Source organism: Bos javanicus, chromosome 1 (assembly GCF_032452875.1).
Source record: "Bos javanicus breed banteng chromosome 1, ARS-OSU_banteng_1.0, whole genome shotgun sequence".
Lineage (NCBI taxonomy): Eukaryota > Metazoa > Chordata > Mammalia > Artiodactyla > Bovidae > Bos > Bos javanicus.
The window spans coordinates 102,318,841-102,334,588 of record NC_083868.1 but is presented as its reverse complement, the minus strand read 5'-3'; the positions used below and the strand labels follow the sequence as shown (position 1 = coordinate 102,334,588).

At 37.8% G+C, this 15,748-nt stretch overlaps 1 protein-coding gene across 2 annotated transcripts in view; it reads right to left on the bottom strand.

Moving 5' to 3' along the window:
- SI (sucrase-isomaltase) overlaps window positions 1-15,748 on the bottom strand; it is a 118,798-nt gene that overhangs the window by 16,403 nt on the left and 86,647 nt on the right. For both annotated transcript variants that reach the window (XM_061416911.1, XM_061416920.1), the window contains 8 exons: window positions 14,684-14,817; window positions 13,733-13,767; window positions 13,529-13,645; window positions 10,212-10,360; window positions 7,174-7,258; window positions 7,035-7,091; window positions 6,309-6,433; window positions 3,090-3,178 (listed from right to left, as the gene is read on the bottom strand). In XM_061416911.1, the coding sequence (XP_061272895.1) occupies window positions 3,090-3,178; window positions 6,309-6,433; window positions 7,035-7,091; window positions 7,174-7,258; window positions 10,212-10,360; window positions 13,529-13,645; window positions 13,733-13,767; window positions 14,684-14,817 (791 nt within the window). The remainder of the gene's footprint in view (window positions 1-3,089; window positions 3,179-6,308; window positions 6,434-7,034; window positions 7,092-7,173; window positions 7,259-10,211; window positions 10,361-13,528; window positions 13,646-13,732; window positions 13,768-14,683; window positions 14,818-15,748) is intronic.

The following is a 15,748-nucleotide window of genomic DNA, read 5'->3' as shown; positions in this document are numbered from 1 at the left end:
TTGGACGGAAAAAGAAGAACTGGATATGCAGTAGCCTCCAATTTTGAGATCACAGGTGCTAAACATTTGCCACCAGTTACTTTGGCCCAATTAGCTGAACTCATAACCCTGACTGAGCTTTAGGGCTGAGAAAAGGAAAAAGAGTAGCCATTTACACTGACTCCAAGTATGCCTTTGTGGTGCTACATACACACTGCTATTTGGAAAGAAAGAGAACACTTGACCACCTGAGGGTTCCCAATGAAATATGGTGATCAAATCCTTAGGCTCTTGAAGGCAGTCCATCTGCTCATTGAGGTTTCAGTCTCCCACTCTAAAGGGAGCACAGAAGTGGTACAAGGGAAACAAGCAGCCGATCAGGCAGCTAAGAGAGCAGCATTACAGAACAATGACCTAATAGGGGTTGCCACCTTAGATCCACAGACTAATTTGCCAGAAACTCCTTCATAAACTGAAGGAGAGACTCTTAAAGCTAAGAGTGAGGGCTTTCACAAAGATCATATGAGGGTGGTTCCAAAAGGAGGGGTTCCTTTTTCTGCCTGGGAACCTTCAATGGAAGTTGGTTAACTCCTTATATGCCACCACTCATTTAGGGGAAAAGGCCCTCCAAAGATTACTAGAAAGGTCCTTCAGAGGAACAAGCCTCCAGACAACTAGAAGGCAAGTGTTCTCCTTTTGTCCCACTTGTCAGTTAAACAACGCTCAAGGAGCCCAAAGACACCAGCTGGCCCAGCCTGCCCAACAATGTGGTACCTACCCAGGAGAGGACTGGGAGAAGGACTTCACCCAGATGCCAGTTTCTCAAGGGTATAAATACCTATAAGTCATGACAGATACATTCACAGGATGGACTGAAGGCTTTCCCACCCAGACTGAGAAGGCTGAGGAGGTGGTAAAAAAAAACTGCTCTATGAAATCATTCTGAGATTTGGTCTGCCAAGATCATTACAAAGTGACAATGGGACATCATTTTCTTCTAAGGTCATCCAAGGGGTCTCTAAAGCATTGGGCATTACTTATTATCTCCATTGTGCCTGGAGGACTCGGTCTTCAGGAAAAGTAGAAAGAGCCAATCAATTATTAAAATCAGCGATTAAAAAGATAACCCAGGTGACCTCCCTGGGATGGAAGGAGGCTTTACCAATAGCTCTCCTCCACATCCATATTGCCCCTAAGGAACAGGTTGGTCTTAGTCCTTATGAGATGCTATATGGGAGACCATTTGTTTATGTCAATGACCTCTTCCTAGATCCAGAGGCTCAGACCCTCCGGTCTCATACCATGGCCACTGGGCAATTCCAATAAGATATACACTTGTGGGGTGTCAACCAGGACCCAAAAGATTCTAAAGAACCACCACTATGTGCTCCAGGGACTCAAGTCCTAATTAAAATCTGGAAAGATGGGTCCCCAAAGGCTCAACTCCAGCTCACATGGAAGGGCCCCTTCCCTGTAATACTTTCTACCCCTACAGCAGTCAAGTTAACAGGATACGACTCCCGGATTCACTACTCACAAGTCAAGCCATGGAAGAAAACTGAAGAGGACAATCAGTATACCTGTGAGCCCCTGGGAGATCTCAGATACCTATTTAGAACTACAAATGAGTACCATTCTAATGAACAGCCAAAAATTAAGTTTCTGGGGATAAAATTTCTCAGGATAGCTCTAAAGAGCCAGCACAGCTTGGTAAGGGTTGTACTCCAAAACAGACAAGAGATAGATCTCCTGATCCCTGAACAAGGAGGGACTTGAGCCATCTTGGATGAGATATGTTTTTTCTGGGTAAATACCTCCAGCTAAAGTTTAAGAAAGTCTCACAGTCCTCAAGAAAAACAAAACATTCAGATCCTACAGGAGCTCAAAGAATGAGCTGGAGAGTTCTTGGGGTGGCTACAATCTCTCTTTGTGGATCCTTCTTCTGGTGATGGAGGATTTGGAGCTGGCTAATGCAGAAAGCTGAGCACTGAATAATTGCTGCTTTTGAACTGTGGTGTTGGAGAAGACTCTTGAAAGTCCCTTGGATTGCAAGGAGATCCAACCAGTCCATTCTAAAGGAGATCAGCCCTGGGTGTTCTTTGGAAGGATGATGTTAAAGCTGAAACTCCAGCACTTTGGCCACCTCATGCGAAGAGTTGACTCATTGGAAAAGACTCTGATGCTGGGAGGGATTGGGGGCAGGAGGAAAAGGGGGCGACAGAGGATGAGATGGCTGGATGGCAACACTGACTTGATGGACCTAAGTTTGAGTGAACTCTGGGAGCTGGTGATGGACAGGGAGGCCTGGTGTGCTGAGACTCATGGGATTGCAGAGTCAGACATGACTGAGTGACTGAACTGAACTGAATGCCCCTACTAATCCCTGTTATCACAATATTGATGCTGCTTGTGATTGATCCATGTATTATCAATTGTGTAACGCAGTTTGTCTCTGCCCAGGTCAATAAGCTACAACATGCAGTGCCAGTTCAATAAGGATATATAAAACTACACCTGACCATGGGGAATATCACTCACCCTTAGATAGACACCACTATAAAGACTCTGAGGCTTGAGATTAGCAAGAGGAGGAAGCCCAATACCCCTCACCATCCCAGCTCAGTAGGAAGTAGCCAGATAGACCTCGATGGAGGCCTCTATTCCCAAAGAATTTGCACTTCCCATCTCTTGAGGGGGGAATTTTAGGTACTTAGAATAGGAAAAAGGAGTCCAAAAAATAGCAGTGGCTAAAAGACAAAGAAAAAGCCTGCAAAAATAGAACAAAGGAAGGTCTGAGGACCAGAGTAAGAACCTCAGGTGAAGCAAACAGCTCTACTGGCTAGCCCAATTTACATAGGGCAGGCTCATGGGGAGGAGAAAAAAAAAAGTATAAAAAGAGGAGCCTCTGGCTTCTTTTCTCTTCTCTTCACTTCTTTTTGGTCGGCCCACCCTCACGATTCAAGGATGTATTTTCCTTTGCTTGCCAAATGAAACTGAGCTATATCACCAAGCTGTAACACTGGTCTGTCCATTGCTTCAAATTTTTGCTGCGGTGAGACAGAACTGAGGAAATTACACACTCCCCCAACACTCCTAAATGGAAGACTTACCAATAGTCTCTCCATCATCCCAAAACAGAGATCCTTGTGCCATCTGATTATCATCTACAGCAACAATGAGCTTCATGTAATTCTGTCGGCTGTAAAAAGAATATAATTTTATCAACATTTAAAGAGTATCAAGTGTTTTATTGTATGTGTCCAAAGAACACAAATAAGAATATCAATTAAGGAGAATACAAATTGTTTTAGGAAAATAAAATAAGAGGATTTTCCTGGCTTCCCTGCTGGCTCAGATAGTGAAGAATCTGCCTGTAATGCAGAAGATCTAGGTTCAATCCCTGGCCTGGAAAGATCCTCTGGAAAAGGGAATGGCTACCTACTCCAGTATCCTTGCCTGAAGCATTCCCTGGAGAGAGGAGCCTGGTGGGATATAGTCCATGGGATCACAGAGAGTCAGATACAACTGAGTGACTAACAAGAATGGAAAGTATATAAACCACAAACCCTTCATATTTAATAGAAAATATCATGCATATCTTTGATATCAAGGATTCACCTACTATAGAAAATCAGAAGTGACCTCATTTATAATTAAAACTATGTTAAGGTTATTAATGTATTTATTTATACTTTCCATGATAATTCTGCAATTGACCATTAAACATAAAGCTATTTCAGTAGCATGTTTTAATCCTTATGACTTAAGTTATCTTCATATTTCCATATATAAATAATTTAATTATCATTGGCAGTTGTTAATAAGAATGTAAAGAGTAGCTAGTAGAAAATTGCAAATCTTCTCCTTGGATTGAGCAATACTTACCATCTTCTGCCTACAATATGCTTATTTCTGAATTAAGTATCTGCTTCCATGTTCAGTATACAAATCACTTGGTTTAACAGCCTTATACTGCCATGGAAGGATTAATTATGTTTAGCTATCTGCCTTTTCTGAACACAAATGTTAAAGGCTGTACTACTATGGAAGTCTCCTAAAATATCCAAAATATCTAAAGTTCAAATCTCCATAGCAACTTTATACTTTCCGTGTAAAGATTTTAGCATGTCTTAGCAAGTATGTATATATGTATTTCAGTTCACTGTCACTGAATTAAAATATAAGTAGATCTTATTAGCAACATGAAAATACGGTTTAACATAATTTCCCAACATACTTAAATGAGATTAAGAGAAGCTTCACAACTTTCATTCTACCCTGTATATAGAGTTTACCCTTGAACAACATATATCCAAGTAAGCACAGTTCCTCTGCACCCACAGATTCAGCCAATCACGGACTGAGTGGTACTGTACTATTTACTATTGAAAAATATCCACATATAAGTGGACTCATGTAATTTAAACCCATGTTGTTCAAAGGTTAACTGTATACCTAAATATCTTATTTACTTTACCCATTTACACACGCATACCCACACACACACACACACACACAGAATGGCCTCTCTAGTCCTCTTTAATAACAAGGATTCTTCAAGGCACAACTTATAACTGGTATCCTTCACGAGACTCTCACTTCTCAGGTGCAATTATTTTTCTCCTCTTTAATTGATATCAATATAAAGTATTGGAGGAGTACTGGAGCAGAGCATGGCAACCCACTCCAGTATTCTTGCCTGAGAATCCCCATGGACAGAGGAGCCTAGCCAGCTGCAGTTCATGAGGTTGCAAAGAGTCAGACACAACTGAGCAACTATCCACAACACAAGATAAGGTGTTGATAGAAATGGATCTGGATGGCTTTAGGAGATAGAAATAACCTATTCATGCCAGCTGGGGCTGTCAGCACATGTGAGACGAGGTACAACAGGACATGAGAAGAGGAACAGAACTGAGTCCTCTAGAATCTGAATAGCTAAGCCAGGAGTTGAACAGTGGAAATAGATCCTGTGATTGGTATCAGAGATTCATTCTTACATCAGTCATAGGAGACAGAATGGACCCACAACCCCTGGTAGATATGACACATCATTGAACAAGAGGGAGATAATGTCACATAAGTGGTCTTAGAAGATGTTCAGTTATAAATGGTAATGGATAGAAAATATGAATTACCTTTCATTGTAAAATGGGACAAGATTGATAAAAACAGGTCTGGTTCTTCTATGGACAACAGAAGACTTAGCAGTTTGAAGGAGTAGTGATATTGTCAATGGATATCTACTTTGATAAACTAAAGTGAATCAGGGAATGTGTCATAGTACTGATGGAGGAAGAAAAGGGGGACTGGAAAAGACAGAAGGAAAGGGAGGTCTTCTGAGCATTGTTTGCTTAAAGTTCATAGAAAAGCTCATTTTAAAAATATACTTTAATGAATAAAATAATACTTCTTTCCACATATCAGACTCAGAAAAAATAATAAGTCTTAGGTGAGGCAGCCATTTAAAAATACAAGACCTTTGCATGTTATCAATACCTTTGCATGTTTATACAGAAGACATTAAATTTCAGTTGTTTTTTTGGTCCGGAAAACATTCCTATCATGTTGGAAGTCAATTTTACATGAGTCAAGTTTCTGCATATTTAAGTACTGACAGTTTTTCTCCCTTCAAAGCAAATAGTGGATAATTTACTCAAAGTCTATTATAAAAGGTTGAGTTTCCCAAAACTTGGCATTTCTTCATTGTGACACAAACCTCCTGCATGGACAGTATCCACCTAGGTCACTTGATATCACTCACCTATATGGGACTTGGAGGTCAAATGAAAACTGAAGGAAACATGAAGCTCATATTTCTTGCTTTGCCATGAGTAAGACCTTTGTCTCAGACACAGTAGTCATGAAACTGGCAGGCTAACCTGTAAACTTGGAAGTAGGATAAAATCTCAGACCTTTCCTGGTTCTTGACAATTCTAGCATTATGTATCTGAAAATCTAATCTGAGTTCAGTAAACACTTTGTTTTTGTTGCTGTTGATCAGTTGCTAAATCGTGTCCAACTCTTTACAACTGTAGCTGCCAGGCTCCTCTGTCCTCCACTATCTCCCTGGTGTTGCTCAATTTCATGATCCATTAAGTCGGTGATACTCTCTAATCATCTCATCCTCTACTGCCCCCTTCTCCATTTGTCTTCAATCTTTCCCAGCATCAGGGTCTTTTCTAACAAGCTGGTTCTTCACATACAGGGCCAAAAAGGGGCTTCAGCAACAGTCCGTCCAATGAATATTCAGGCTCGATTTCCTTTAGAATTAACTGGTTTGATCAACTTGCAGTTCAAGGGACTCTCAAGACTTACACTTCACTTACCTGTAAAATGTATTGTTAGCAGGCTCTTGACATGGTAGGATGTAACCACCACGGACATGTAGGTTTATTTCATATAAAGGAGCTGCAAATGTATGAAATGTTTCTCTGACACCAATATCTTTGCCCTGGAAATGGGACAGTTGCAAGAAAAGAACAGAAGCAATAAAAGAATCATCAGCAATACTGGTACTTGAGGGGGCACATTTATAGAATCAAATAATATACTTTTTAATTAAAAAAATAAAACCACACACATTTATTCAGGAAGTTATGTTGGTTAAAGGATAAACCACTTTATTCCTTAGTTTATTTATAGCTTTGAAATTAACTTACCACTATTTTTTGTAGTATGCACATGCAGAAAATACATGGGTGTTTGATGGGTCACAAAAGCTATTCTTGACTTGTCACATATATTATTCTTGGAAGTAATGCATTACTGCTAACAATCTTCTTGCATACTTAATAAAAGGCAATGACCTTTTTGTGCACAATGTACAATTTTGAAATTTATTTAGTAAAATAAATCCATGACTATATAACAATCTATGGCACAAAAAATTAACTCTCTCACTGTTTGTTAATTTGATTCAGATATAATTGGTAAGAAACATCTTACTCTTTTTAAATGGAAAGGAAAATAAATATGTCATTATTAAAAAGGCTATAATCAAGATGTTACTCATTTATATTTTGTCAGTCCCCCAGAATTCTTTAATTACTTACTGTATGGTAATCAAACCACCGAGCATTAGGGACATAGCCTTCTACAGTGTCAACGTACTGGAATTTAAAAATATAGTCATTAAAAACATATATACCAAAGAATATTATTTTGTGAACAAAAATATGTGATGGGACTTACAGGTTCCAATACAGGAGTAACCATAAATGCTGGACCCCACAGAAACTGTTTGAATATATCCCAGGTTGGTTTTTCATTTAAAAACCTGGATAAAATATATACAAAGTTAAATCAAAGACATTTAGCTCTTCTAAATACAATAAAATAATTATTAAAATCATATTTTGAACTATGGACTTTTGTGGATTGAAATGCAAATCAAACTATAAAAGATCAAAAACAATTTCATCACTTGGAATTCAATATGTGAAAGTCATTCAGTCATGTCCAACTCTTTGTGACCTTATGGACTATACAGTCCATGGAATTCTCCAGGCCAGAATCCTGGAGTGGGTAGCTATTCCCTTTTCCGGGGATATTCCCAACCCAGGGATTGAACCCAGGTCTCCGGCATTGCAGGCAGATTCTTCACCAGCTGAGCCACCAAGGAAGTCCTGGAATTCAATATGTAGTGGTACAATATTTAATGAGTAAATCTGAGTATGACTAAACCTTCTGACAAAATGCAGAGTTGCAATGGACATGTAAGACCAACTGAGTGAGAAATCTCCTTTGAAGTGAACTTACATAGGTTCAAATATTAACTTTGACAAGTAGAAGATCAAAAACACAGGAAGCAAAGATACAAACACTCTGGAAGAAAAGTGTGAGGCTGTGAAAGTGCTGCACTCAATATGACAGCAAATTTGGAAAACTCAGCAGTGGCCACAGGACTGGAAAAGGTCAGTTTCATTCCAATCCCAAAGAAAGGCAATGCCAAAGAATGTTCAAACTACCGCACAGTTGCACTCATCTCACATGCTAGCAAAGTAATGCTCAAAATTATCCAAGCCAGGCTTCAGCAGTACATGACCTATGAGCTTCCAGATGTTCAAGCTGGCTTGAGAAAAGGCAGAGGAACCAGAGATCAAATTGCCAGCATCTGCTGGATCATGGAAAAAGCAAAAGAGTTCCAGAAAATATCTATTTCTGCTTTATTGACTATCCCAAAGCCTTGCACTGTGTGGATCACAATAAACTGTGGAAAATTCTGAAAGAGATGGGAATACAAGACCACCTAACCTGCCTCTTGAGAAACCTATATGCAGGTCAGGAAGCAACAGTTAGAAATGGACATGGAAAAACAGACTGGTTCCAAATAGGAAAAGGAGTACGTCAAGGCTGTATATTGTCACCCTGCTTATTTAACTTTTATGCACAGTATATCATGAGAAACGCTGGGCTGGACAAAACACAAGCTGGAATCAAGACTGTCAGGAGAAATATCAATAACCTCAGATATGCAGATGATACCACCCTTAAGGCAGAAAGTGAAGAGGAGCTAAAAAGCCTCTTGATGAAAGTGAAAGAGGAGAGTGAAAAAGTTGGCTTAAAACTCAACATTCAGAAGACTAAGATCATGGCATCTGGTCCCATCACTTCCTGGGAAATAGATGGGGAAACAGTGGAAACAGTGTCAGACTTTATTTTTGGGGGCTCCAAAATCACTGCAGATGGTGACTGCAACCATGAAATTTAAAGACGCTTACTCCTTGGAAGGAAAGTTATGACCAACCTAGATAGCATATTCAAAAGCAGAGACATTACTTTGCCAACAAAGGTCCATCTAGCCAAGGCTATGCTTTTTCCAGTGGTCATGTATGGATGTGAGAGTTGGACTGTGAGGAAAGCTGAGGGCCAAAGAATTGATGCTTTTGAACTGTGGTGTTGGAGAAGACTCTTGAAAGTCCCTTGGACTGCAAAGAGATCCAACCAGTCCATTCTAAAGGAGATCAGTCCTGGGATTTCTTTGAAAGGAATGATGCTAAAGCTGAAACTCCAGTACTTTGGCCACCTCATGCGAAGAGTTGACTCATTGGAGAAGACTCATGCTGGGAGGGATTGGGGACAGGAGGAGAAGGGGATGACAGAGGATGAGATGGCTGGATGGCATCACCTACTCGAAGGACATGAGTTTGAGTGAACTCCGGGAGTTGGTGATGGACAGGGAGGTCTGGTGTACTGTGATTCATGATGTTGTAAAGAGTCGGACATGTCTGAGAGACTGAACTGGCCTGAACTGAACTGCTTAATTTGAGTAAATATCCTCTGCATATTTTTTACTGGTTTATGAATAGTGAAATCTAACAAATTACCTCATTCAATTACTCTGATAATATAGGGCACACAAGAAGATAAGTATATCATGATTATTTCCATTTTTTTTTTCGTTTGTATATGTGTTTGTTTTTTACTTTGTGTAACATCCATAAGAAATGTATTTGCACTAAAAACAGAACATGTTAATGTTTTTGCAACTATATTCATAGAATTGAATTTCAAGATTTGGTCATATATAGTTTGCAATTTAAAGAGTAAATCCAAAACAATTTTCTATAGATAATGGGAGAAATAGGATGGTCTTCTTCAGTCAGGCATTTGTATGTGGTACATTTACTGGATTGCAGTAAACTTCAGTTAAATAAATTATAATATAGAGATAATATTACTTATTTCCAAGAATTCTCAAAAATACACAATGTAATAAGGTCTGTAAGTAATCTAAAACAATACTTGGTGTATAGTAGTTATTTCTAAAAATTATTACTTTTTAAAAACTGGTTAATGTATTTCATTTTTAATGGCACATATTGGACTGCTTTTTAGTAGATTTCCTCATGTAAATACTTATTAATCCAAAACGTACACTAAAACAACAAAAAATGTTTTAGTTTAAAATATTTTATATTGAAGTGAAAGTAGATTGGAAAGTGAAAGTCAAGGTCGCTCAGTCATGCTGACTCTTTGCTATCGCATAGACTACTCTTTGCTATTCCATGGGGAGTCCATGGAATCCCCCAGTCCAGAATACTGAAGTCGATAGCCATTCCCTTCTCCAGGGGATCTTCCCAACCCAGGGTTTAAATCCAGGTCTCCCGCATTGCAGGCAGGTTCTTTACCAGCTGAGTCATCAGGGAAAGCCCATTTTATATTGATTATTGAATAAAACAAAGAAAAGCTATTCTCTTTGTGGTAGGAAAAAAATAATGTGAACTTACTCATGCAAAAGGGGTCGGATAACAGTGCCACCATGAGCATGAATTTCATACATCTGTGTATAGAAGTAGGGCAATAAAGTGTATCTAATATTTAGAATATCCCTTGACATTGCAGAAAAAGTTTTATTCCAGGAAGCAGGATCTTGTCTCTGAAACAAAGCGAAATGAAATAGTCATAAGCTCCAGTCCTTGGTTAAATCATAATTTTCAAATACATATTTGAAGGATAAAAAGTATGGAATAATTTGAATCACCATCATATGCTATATACGTTCTTCACAAAATTCTTCTGGAGTAATATTTCTATCTCTTATGATGGAAAGACAGAGCATAATATTAACACTCTAATAAGAAAATGCAAATTAAGCCCATACATGATTTCATGTAGGTGAACCTACTTAAAGAGTAGTTTATATTTGAATAGGTGACAATTACCCTTGTCAACTGTGGTGATACTCACTATATGATGAAAAATCTAGGGGAGAAACAGAATGCTATACAAAAGTGGATTGAAATAGAGACATGCAAAGTCCATCACAATAACCCTGCACACTGTGATCTCATGAGAAATGAATAAACTATGGTACTGAAGAATTAATAGTATAGGAAAAGGAGAGGATCAAATTACTATTGCATAACAAAAAAGAACATGCCCACCAAATCTGCTCTGGAATCACTCTCCAGGTAAAAAGCCTAAAATTGATACTTGAAAGTTAAAAACTTCTCAATAATGTTATTATGGGCTTCCCTGGTGGCTCAGTGGTAAAGACTCTGCCTGCCAATGCAGAAGACTCAAGAGACGCTGGTTCAATCTCTGGGTCAGGAGGATTCACTGGAGGAGGAAATGGCAACCCGCTTGAGTATTCTTGATTGGGAAATTGCCTGGTGGGCTATAGTCCACGGGGTTGTACAACCCATGCATGCACCCAAACAATGTTATTGCACTTACTGGTTAAAAAATAATAATTGATTACTATCTTCCATTCTACTTTATACCAAGGGAACAAACAAGACTGCCACATGACTGCAGGGGACAAAACTTTCAATGTTTTTTGTGGTTATCAACAGGAACAGAGTTTTTAAGAGTGGTATCCTATCTATGAAGATTCCAACTTTTCTAGATTCCAGTAGTAAAAATGTTTGAATGGTGACCAACTGTTACATTGGTACATGTAGAATTGGAATAGGCAACCTTGAAAGTACAATGATCCAATAACTATTAAGCTCTGTCTTCTCCTACTGTTAGCAGTTTCCAAGTCAAGTTAGAAGAAAGAAGCAAAGACCATATCTGTTGCATACTAACTTTGTTGACATTATTTCAGTTTTTAAATGCTGAAAATAAGCATTTAATCCTAAACCATACATCCCTAAATTCAATTATACTACCTCCTAAACTTGAGACTTCTGTTCTTCACATTTTCATTCAGAAATACTTCACCCTTTCCAACTTCATAGTCTTAAAAACTCCAGGCACATTCCCACCTTGTGGTCTTTCACTTGTTCCCCTGACTTGAAATTCATCCCCATATGTTTAAATTTATTTCTTTCCCCAACTCAAGTCTCTGCTCTAATGCTAATGTCACTTTATCCAAGAGGACTTCCCTGAGCACCCCCTCTAAAACAGAACCCTCATAAATCTTTATCATTTTAGCTTACTCAAGTTTTCCCTCATATGACTTATTTGGACTTGCTCTTCTATAATATATTATATATAATATACTACAACTACTAAGTCACTTCAGTCATGTCTGATTCTGTGTGACCCTAGAGACGGAAGCCCACCAGGCTCCCCTGTCCCTGGGATTCTCCAGGCAAGAACACTGGAGTGGGTTGACATTTCCTTCTCCAATGCATGAAAGTGAAAAGTGAAAGTGAAGTCGCTCAGTCGTGTCCGACCCTCATCGACCCCACGGACTGCAGCCTTCCAGGCTCCTCCATCCATGGGATTTTCCAGGCAAGAGTACTGGAGTGGGGTGCCATTGCCTTCTCTGTATATATAATATATATGTATATAAAATTGTCTATCATCTCTATCCTTCCTGCATTATATAAATCATATAGTGCAAGGACTTTGTAAATTATTAAATAATAGATTTTCAATGAATTCCTCTTGAATAAAAGAAGAATTAAGGAATTATTAAAGAACCCCTGTTTAGGATTTTATTCATTCAAGCCTCAGTCTCCCAATAATACAGCATTCTGAATTGCATTATTGACATAATGTTCTCCTGTTAAAATATTCCTATCTTATCAACTTCTCTATTGCCCAACTTAGTATAAATTATTACAAAGAATTACAAATTCTCCCAAAATGTAGACTCATACTGCCTTTAACCTTGTATATATTTTCATTTTGTAATATAAATTTTTCCTTCTATTCTGACTAAAATTTCCCAGAGGTGACATGAATAATTCACAACACATGATGAACTCTACCATTCAGTTATTATGGCTAGAATGCATCCTTAAAAGACCAACTCCATCTACAATTCTTCCATGAGGTGCATTTTGATAATTTATCTTTTTTTCTATATTTTTTCACCAAAAGTGAATATCACAAAATTTAGCACTTAGTTAGATACTATCTTCAATTGTTTATACTTTTCCATGAGCTGTGTGCTAAGTCGCTTCAATCGTGCCCAACTCTTTGCAACCCTATGGAACATAGCCCTCCAGGTTCCTCTGTCCATGGGATTCTTCAGGCAAGAATACTGGAGTGGGTTGCCAACCTCCTCCAGGGGATCTTCCAGCCCAAGGACTGAACCCACTTTTCTTATGTCTCCTGAACTGGCTGGCAAGTTCTTTACCACTAACGCCACCAACCACCTCACTCAAAAAGTTCTTCCAGTTTAGTAAAGTATATATAAAGTATATAGTGCTACCACATATAAATTAGTTCTCATGATTCCCTTTTCCTTTTATTTCTTCTCAACTCATTTTTAAAATGTTTGCTGTTTAAACTTGCCAATTTCACGCATTGATACTAATATTTTAAATGACTTTTTCTAATTATTTAGGTTGAAGTCAATTTTTTTTTATTGTTCTATCCAGGTTTGTAAGGATTTCCAGAAGCAGTTTTTGCCCTGGCTTCCACAAAATTATATAGAGCAGCAGTACATATGCCAGCCAACCAAGTCTTAAACCCCAAAGTATAAAGAAAACCCAAATCAGAAAATTCTTAAACTGATGGGCTTAGATGCCCTCAGTAAATGTAAAGAGATTCAAAGCTGGAAATCAGCCAGGAAGGGTGAATTCTTGTCAAAGATGCTTAAGGTTATTGGGACAAAGGAATGAGAGTAAATGCAGTAATTACATACTCTAGTAAATGCACTGTTGTGATTTCTTGCATATGGATAAAATGCTCCAAGTTGCATCCAGCGGGCACAAAGCTGATATTCTGAATTGTTGAAGAAACCACAGATATCTGCTCCAGTCTAAAATACAGTTATATTTAATGAATGTTAATAGTATGTTTTTTAATATTCACAAGTGATGAAGATAAGAGGAATGGAGCTACTTACATATGACATTCCAAAGAGACTAAATTCCATCATACCTAAAAATTAGAAAAGAAAATTGTAGAAATCAATATTTTGATATTTGCTTTTTTCTATTTATTTTTTCTAAAACTGACCTCTAATTCAATAAAACAGCTTTTCAGATTAATACACTTTTTATTTTTTCTTCCTATAAAATGTATGCATTTTTTTACTTTATAGTGTTAATGACATTTATAAAAATAAGACTCTGATTCTTTCAAGATGACACATTTAGATCACAAAACTGTTATGAACAAATTATAGTATAAGAATATGTTAATGGCTTCTTTGGTTTTATTATTAAAATAAAAGGCTGTTTCTGTAATTATTTTGCCATAGATCTTATCATCTGAAACAAACTGAATTATCCTTATTAGACAAAATCCCCTGAGGAGTGATCATTTTCATGAAATAGAATGTATGTGAATTTCCAGCTCTCCTTTTAAAGGAATATTTCTAAACATTGATTAAATGTTTTCCTTGAATCCTAATATAAATATAAAGAATATTTAAGTCTGTATCTGAAACTGAAAAATAATGCCTTTAACAAAATAATATTTTATTTACTCTTTATTCAAAGATAGTCAGAAAACTTTAAAAGTTTGTTTGAGATGTTTCATACTTTAGCATCTACAAGATATTCTTATTCCCTAGACTCTAGAATTTCTATCCATTTCTTTTCTTAGTTCTATATGTTATCTTTCCATTTCTGCCCTTTCACAAAAGGAAACTGAGACCAAAAGAGACAAAATTATTTTCTCAAAATAAGCTAAATCCTGCTTTCTGGCCCACTGCTTTTTCATTATGCTATTTGTCAGAGAACATGGTGCCAAAAGCACATTCAAAGGACTTATAAAGTATATGAACTAGCAACAGTGAATAGCTAATACAAACTTCAAAAGAATAATGAGAAAGATGGTGACTCTCACATACCAATGATAGATTTTTCCAAATTGTCCCATGTTGCATAGTTGTCTCCAAGCCAGTGTCCTGACCATCGTCCAGCAGAGGGATATGTGGAACGAGAAATAATAATTCCTCTTTTGCCAGTTGCCTTTTGCAATGCACTAATATAGATGGAGAGGAACTATGAGTTCTTATAATATATGAGATATTTTCTTCATATATTTCTACATAAGACTACTTCCTTAAACAAAAAAGTATTTTATTTATGGTGTCTATGCCCCCAATCCCTCCCAGCATCAAAGTCTTTTCCAATGAGTCAACTCTTCGCATGAGGTGGCCAAAGTACTGGAGTTTCACCTTTAGCATCATTCCCTCCAAAGAAATCCCAGGGCTGATCTCCTTCAGAATGGACTGGTTGGATCTCCTTGCAGTCCAAGGGACTCTCAAGAGTCTTCTCCAACACCACAGTTCAAAAGCATCAATTCTTTGGCGCTCAGCTGTCTTCACAGTCCAACTCTCACATCCATACATGACTACTGGAAAAATCATAGCCTTGACCAGATAGACCTTTGTTGGCAAAGTAATGTCTCTGCTTTTCAATATGCTATCTAGGTTGGTCATAACTTTCCTTCCAAGGAGTAAGCATCTTTTAATTTCATGGCTGCAGTCACCATCTGCAGTGATTTTGGAAACCCCAAAAATAAAGTCTGACACTGTTTCCACTGTTTCCCCATCTATTTGCCATCTAACTCCAAGAGTTGGTGATGGACAGGGAGGCCTGGTGTGCTGCAATTCATGGGGTCACAAAGAGTCAGACACGACTGAGCAACTGAACTGAACTGAACTGATGCTGTCTCTTGCTATAGCTAGCTCTTTACAAGTGAGTCTTCTCTCTTATACTATAAAATCCTCACAAACATGGAAGACATCTTTTTTCCCTTCCAACATTTAGCAGAACAACATGCCTAAGTGGCCCTTTTGCTATTTGACCAGTGAATACAAGCCAACTATTGATATTATCAACTCAATTAATTATATTGTGAGCTTTGGAATTAACTCATTTCATTCTACTTAAACAGGTTCTCTTAATAA